At 42.6% G+C, this 6,654-nt stretch overlaps 1 protein-coding gene across 1 annotated transcript in view; it reads right to left on the bottom strand.

Annotated features, from left to right (window-relative positions):
* Nucleotides 1-5,245: 5,245 nt before the first annotated feature.
* Nucleotides 5,246-6,654, bottom strand: part of PATJ (PATJ crumbs cell polarity complex component) — a 68,201-nt gene continuing 66,792 nt past the window's right edge. The window contains exon 46 of the mRNA XM_053470345.1: nt 5,246-5,420. Coding sequence (XP_053326320.1) covers nt 5,274-5,420 — 147 coding nt within the window. The 3' untranslated portion in view covers nt 5,246-5,273. The remainder of the gene's footprint in view (nt 5,421-6,654) is intronic.

Here is a 6,654-nt window from a genome sequence, read left to right as displayed (position 1 = left end):
TCAGCAAATCACGAGCGAAAATCCAAAAAGCACAAACATTCAATATTTTACCCAATTGTTGGTTAGGAAATACTTTATGAAATGTTGAAAATGTTATTTTCTTAAAAAATAGAAAACAGATTTACAAAAAAAAAAAGAGAGAACACGGCTGCGTGTATCAATGCCGGATATTCTGCCGAAACCCAATAACCCTTTCTGTGCCGGAATACGATGGCTCTATATAACGCAGTAATAATAATAATTATTAGGACCTGCAAATAAATGGCTTTCCCGCTGATACGAGGGAAATCTAATCCGTCCTAAACGCCAAGAAATAATAACAGAGATCTGATTCAGAAACATAACTGTAGCAGAAGATCGGAAAACCAGGAGAACAAAGTTTCACGATGAGAGCCTCTCGTAGGCTTTAAACCACCGGGCCGATGGATAGTCCGAGCCTATGGATAGTCCGAGCGGAGGGATAGTCCGAGCGGATGGATATTCTGGGCCGATGGATAGTCCGAGCCTATGGATAGTCCGAGCGGATGGATGCACGCGGTGTCATTTGGTTTGGTGGATAACACCGTGTTCTAGGAGCTAGCGCTCTCTGGACGGTCAGGACATGAATTTCATTAGGAAGAAGCTGCATCTACAGCACTCTGCGGTCATAAAAGCTCTCCAGAGACTCCGCTCATCAAACTCTTTCGGAACAAGCGATCTCGCTACAAACACGCGGGTCCCTGTACACCGGGCGCATCGATCTGATGGAAAAGGCTCTACCTTTATAAAAGATAAAGGGCCCTAAAGCGCGGATACCGAGACCTGCGATAAACACAGCTAATTGAGAGTGCGTGCTGTGCCTTAACGTTGGGGGTAAACTGAAATGTTTAAGTGAATTGAACAGGGGCAGCTGGACTGTAGAGGTCGTTTTTTCGTTCAGGACCACATATAAAGGCTGTGAGTATATGTATCCACCGCTGTTCAAATGTTTGGGGTCACTGAGCTGTTTTAATGGAAAACAAGGAAATTTGTAAGTGACCCCAAACTTTTGAACGGTAGTGTATATAGCCCCATAACTGCACATGGCACTGTATATATATATATATCCGTACATCTTCTCAAACCACTTCCCGCTCAGAAGGCTTCTCAAGATTATGACATTTATCAGTATTCTCCGATCTTTTTGTTAATGGTTTTCAAACCGACCTGTATTTGTATTCTGAAAAAAGTGAGTTCTGCAATAAAAAAAATACATTTTCTATTAGGCTGACATTCTATTTTAGAGACGAGCTTCCGAGAGAATCAACCTCCTTGTATCAGGTGAAAAGCAAATGATAAAGGAGGCTGAGAATCTGGAAAGCTCGTCCAGAAAACAGAATGTCAGCCCAATAAAAAAGATGTATCTGTATCTCAGTACTTCTACCCCAAGCTACATGTATTACCAACCCTATTACCCCAAGCTACATGTTCTACCAACCCTTCTACCCCAAGCTACATCTTCTACCAACCCTTCTACCCCAAGCTACATGTTCTACCAACCCTTCTACCCCAAGCTACATCTTCTACCAACCCTTCTACCCCAAGCTACATGTTCTACCAACCCTTCTACCCCAAGCTACATCTTCTACCAACCCTTCTACCCCAAGCTACATGTTCTACCAACCCTTCTACCCCAAGCTACATCTTCTACCAACCCTTCTACCCCAAGCTTCATCTTCTACCAACCCTTCTACCCCAAGCTTCATGTTCTACCAACCCTTCTACCCCAAGCTACATCTTCTACTAACCCTTCTACCCCAAGCTACATCTTCTACCAACCCTTCTACCCCAAGCTGCATCTTCTACTAACCCTTCTACCCCAAGCTACATGTTCTACCAACCCTTCTACCCCAAGCTACATGTTCGACCAACCCTTCTACCCCAAGCTACATCTTCTACCAACCCTTCTACCCCAAGCTTCATGTTCTACCAACCCTTCTACCCCAAGCTACATCTTCTACCAACCCTTCTACCCCAAGCTACATCTTCTACCAACCCTTCTACCCCAAGCTACATCTTCTACCAACCCTTCTACCCCAAGCTACATCTTCTACCAACCCTTCTACCCCAAGCTTCATCTTCTACCAACCCTTCTACCCCAAGCTTCATGTTCTACCAACCCTTCTACCCCAAGCTTCATGTTCTACCAACCCTTCTACCCCAAGCTACATCTTCTACTAACCCTTCTACCCCAAGCTACATCTTCTACCAACCTTTCTACCCCAAGCTGCATCTTCTACTAACCCTTCTACCCCAAGCTACATCTTCTACTAACCCTTCTACCCCAAGCTACATCTTCTACTAACCCTTCTACCCCAAGCTACATCTTCTACCAACCCTTCTACCCCAAGCTACATGTTCTACCAACCCTTCTACCCCAAGCTACATGTTCTACCAACCCTTCTACCCCAAGCTACATGTTCCATCTTATCTAATACGCTGTAATTATTCGTAGTTTTGGTTGTTCACGCCTTTAATCTGCAATATTTATCGGCACATTCTGTCGCAGAAGCTCCTGCACTTTCCTTCGATATTCAAACCTTTATTGGACTGCAGATCGTCACTAAGGTGCCAAAGGTTTCCTACATGATATATTTTTTATGTTTTATGTCAAGAAAGTAAATCAATAAAGTGTATGTATCTTAACATTTGTGGTCTTATTTTTACCAAACCAAGATATTGAAGGCCAGTAATATTTCCTGATGTTACTTTTAAACCTTTGCCCCGTAGCTTAAGAGGTTAACAATAAGCACTGCAATTAAAGTAAAGTCCGACTGAAATTTGTATATCTTTCCCCGATTTCTTTGCTATAACCATTTTTAAATATTTTTCCTTTAAGTCATTTATAGAAAAAAATCCACAGAAGTCCGTATTGTTTTATGCAACAGTTTTATTTAGAATTTTTAAGCCTATTAAAATATTTCATCCACTTTATTTGTTTACAGAACGGTAAAAACAATGATTTTGGCTTTCCACGGAAAATGATATTTATTAAACCTCTAATCACAGAGCGGGTCACCTGAGCGAAAATAAGTCCTACAACAAAAAAACAATGGTTTCGGGTATAAAGTGAAGGAGCTGAGGGATCGGGGGTCCGCGCGGCACGAGGGGCGCCAACAATTCCCGCTTCGTCGCTTCACGTTCCGGGCTAAGAGGAATTTGGCAGAATCACTTTGAAAGCGCAGTGGGTCGGCCCTTCCGGGTATTGCGGGTATTAACCCCCCCCCCCGATGCAGCAGAATGCAGCACATGTGCAGCTGAACAAACGGTTTTGGGAGGTTTCTGGATAGCGTTCCTGAAACTTGGATTTTTACATAGAAACTTACAAAAAAATTATAATTTTATCGTATAATCGTGAAAAATGTGTATTTTTTCAGCTGAAAATGTGTATTTTTTCTGATACACAATCCAGACTTTACCAATAAAGAAAAGCTTACAACAATTTGGAAGTTAGAACTTCTATTCCTGACTATTAGCGTTAGAGTTCTAGACTACATTGAGACTAATGGCGGATTTTGCCCCAAATGGGCTTATTATTATTATTTTTTATTTTTTGAGAACGTTGAGATAATTGCGTCCCGTATTTGCTAACATTTCCTAGTAAACACAACCACTTAGCACCTAGAATCATGGCAGGTCCAATGGGAGCTGAGCTCAGAGGATCGTATCGATATTAGTAACTCATCTTGGTTGTTCTAAGTTCTAGATTCTAGATATCAACAGATACCGAGATTTGGCAGAACGTCTGTTTGGTATTTTTGGCAAACAAAACATTTCGAGAACAAACACAACGTATCGGGCGATCACCGGGACTGAATCTAGAACCGCGCAGCTCCGTCACAATGTAGCAAAAAGGAAAGAATCGAGCCCCTGGGGGCTGAGCTTTATCCCGAAAAACCGCGCTAATCGATGAAACGAGGAACAGAAAAGTCATTAATTAGTCCGCATGATCACGTGATTCCGAGAGTTAAAAATAACAACTTTACGCAAAATAACGAACCCGGAACGGTCAGAGCAGCAACGGCCGAAACATACAAAGAGCGGAAACATTGGGTTATTCTGGGTAATATTTTTGTCTCGGATACCCCTATACATTCACCTATAGATACATAAATATAGAAAGATTTCAGATTCAATTACATTGTTTTCAATACATATTAAATAATTTGCGCAGTGCTGGATTTTAAAGATGTTTTTCTCAAAAAAAAAAAAAAAAGCTTTAATGCCGGGGAGCGTCGGGTCTGCAGAGGATTTCAGGTTTTACGCTCTGTGTGGAACATGTAAGACGCAGATAATGAATTCCCGGCGGGGGGGACTGATTGCAGATGCCCCCCCCCCATTGGGTGTAATGATGCTACGGCATTAACAGGGTGACAGAGGCCGCAGTCTGCAGCCGCTGGACTCGATTTACTAAAGTGCTAAATTTCTGTTAAAATCTGAAATTTATTTCAGATTTATTTCTGGACGGCAGAATAGTGAAAAAAAAACAAAACAAAAAAAACCTGAAATTCTATCTGAATCCCCCCCCCCCCGAGTCACAGATGATGATTATGTTGTTCCGTCTGTATCCGGGGCGGCCAGTGTAGCTTCATGGCAGAAAGAGGATAATGAGAATTGCAGTCCTAAAACATGCTGACGACTGCAATTATGAGCTGGCTAGGAGTGATGGGCTGGCTAGGAGTGATGGTAGTAGTGAGCAGACGGAATTACCACCTGCTGCCAGTTTGCTAACCTTTATAAAAAAAATCAGTACCCAGACCCGGAACGTATTTAACACCCCGAGTGCCAGATAGGGAGAAAATACACCGATTGGTTTTACCTTCCAGCATTTAAAGGGTAAATAAGCAAAAAATAATAATAAAAATAATAATAATAATAATACAATTACTGAGCTTCTTTGTTAGTGCAGAAAATCACTTAAAGGGCTTAATATTGACGGCAAAGATTAACCCTTTCACCCTGAGCAGCAGCTTTAACAACCAAAGCCCAAAAATTCAAGAAAAAAGTTAACAGAATAATATATGACGTTTACAGCGCCACGGATCACTTTACGGCCGCAGGAAGACATCGGAGCGTCTGCGCTTTACTGCGGATGGAATAAAAAGTCTAACGAACGCTACAAACAGCGACGTTTCTAATGCATTTGCTGCAATTTTTGACACTTATGATCCGAAGCAGAACCGCCGCGCGCCGCGGATAAACTGCCGTTTAGTGTTAATCGGGGCGAGCCGGGGCACCGCCGGTAAATCTGGGCGTTACGACAGCACGTGGAGCGTTACGGCCCCTCTCTGGCGTTTTAGGATGGCCACCGCTTCATCGTGAGTGACGCCCTCCAGGCTCTCGCCGTTCACAGATAAAATCTGGTCTCCGCGTCTCAGCCTCCCGTCTGCGGCAGCCGCTCCCTATAAACGAGAGGGAAGAGCGTGGGTTAAACGGCGGATCGGCCCCATTCGGCCCCCGTCTAGTCTCCCATTTCTCCTGCTGTAAAGACTCAAACCTTAATCAGTCGTTTGTCTCGTTTTAGATTCAGGAGCCGTATGTCTATCCCATGCATGTTTAATACCCTCACTGTATTACCCTCTACCACCTCTGGTGGGAGGCTGTTCCACTTATCTACTACCCTTTTTGTAAAGTAAAAAGTGCCTCATTCTGAACCACATCTGAAATGTAATTGCCAGGGAACTCGTCCACAGCCCCACACAAATATCTGCTGCCTCTCTTTTCTCTGGAACATCTGTGTTTAATTATTAAAGGAACGGTTACTGTAACCGAGGACGCGCTGCGGGTTTTAATAATACTTTTATTGTTAGAGCTGAGTTGGGGAAAATCCTCGCAATGCGTATAACATCTGGTGTCTGTTATACATAAATCCGCGCGGTTACATCGCGGGACACGGAGGAAAAGTCACCGCAATTAATCATCCCGGAAGCCGCAGATCATTATTAACCGCTTGTGTGCCAGAGAGATGCACGAAACAACCCGCTCTGCGTCAAACACTCACCGGGGAAGGATTATTATATAGATTATTACATTCTGTTAACAGGGGGCGGGATCACCCCATTGTGTTAACAGGGGTTAGACCATTACATTCAGTGAATGGGGGGGGTTAGAGCATTATATCATGTTAATGAAGGTTAGATTATTAGTGTTCGCAAACAGGGGTTACATATTCTGTTAACGAGGGGTTACATTATTATAGTCTGTTAACGAGGACAGATATTTAATTCTGCTAATGAGGGCAAAATATTACATTCTGTTAACAAGGGTAGAATGTATTCTATTAAAGGGGTGAATATTATTATGTTAATAGGGGGGTTACATAATTACATCCTGATAACGGGGGTGGTTTGGAGGATTACATTTTCTTAAAGGGGGGATATATTATTATATTCTGTTAAAGGGGGGCTAGAGGATTACATTTTGATAACAGGGGTTAGATTTTTACATTCTGTTAATGAGGGCGGTTTGGAGTATTACATTTTGTTAACCCCTTAATGACAAAGCCCGTACATGTACGGGCTCAAAATGCATTGTTTTCAATGGGTTTTGGGACCGCCTATTGTCCTTAAGGGGTTAATTACGGTTAAATGACTACATTTTATTAACAGGGTTATATTATTATCTTTTGTTAAAGAG

This window comes from Spea bombifrons, chromosome 6 (assembly GCF_027358695.1).
Source record: "Spea bombifrons isolate aSpeBom1 chromosome 6, aSpeBom1.2.pri, whole genome shotgun sequence".
NCBI lineage: Eukaryota > Metazoa > Chordata > Amphibia > Anura > Pelobatidae > Spea > Spea bombifrons.
This window is presented reverse-complemented; position numbering and strand designations above follow the sequence as displayed.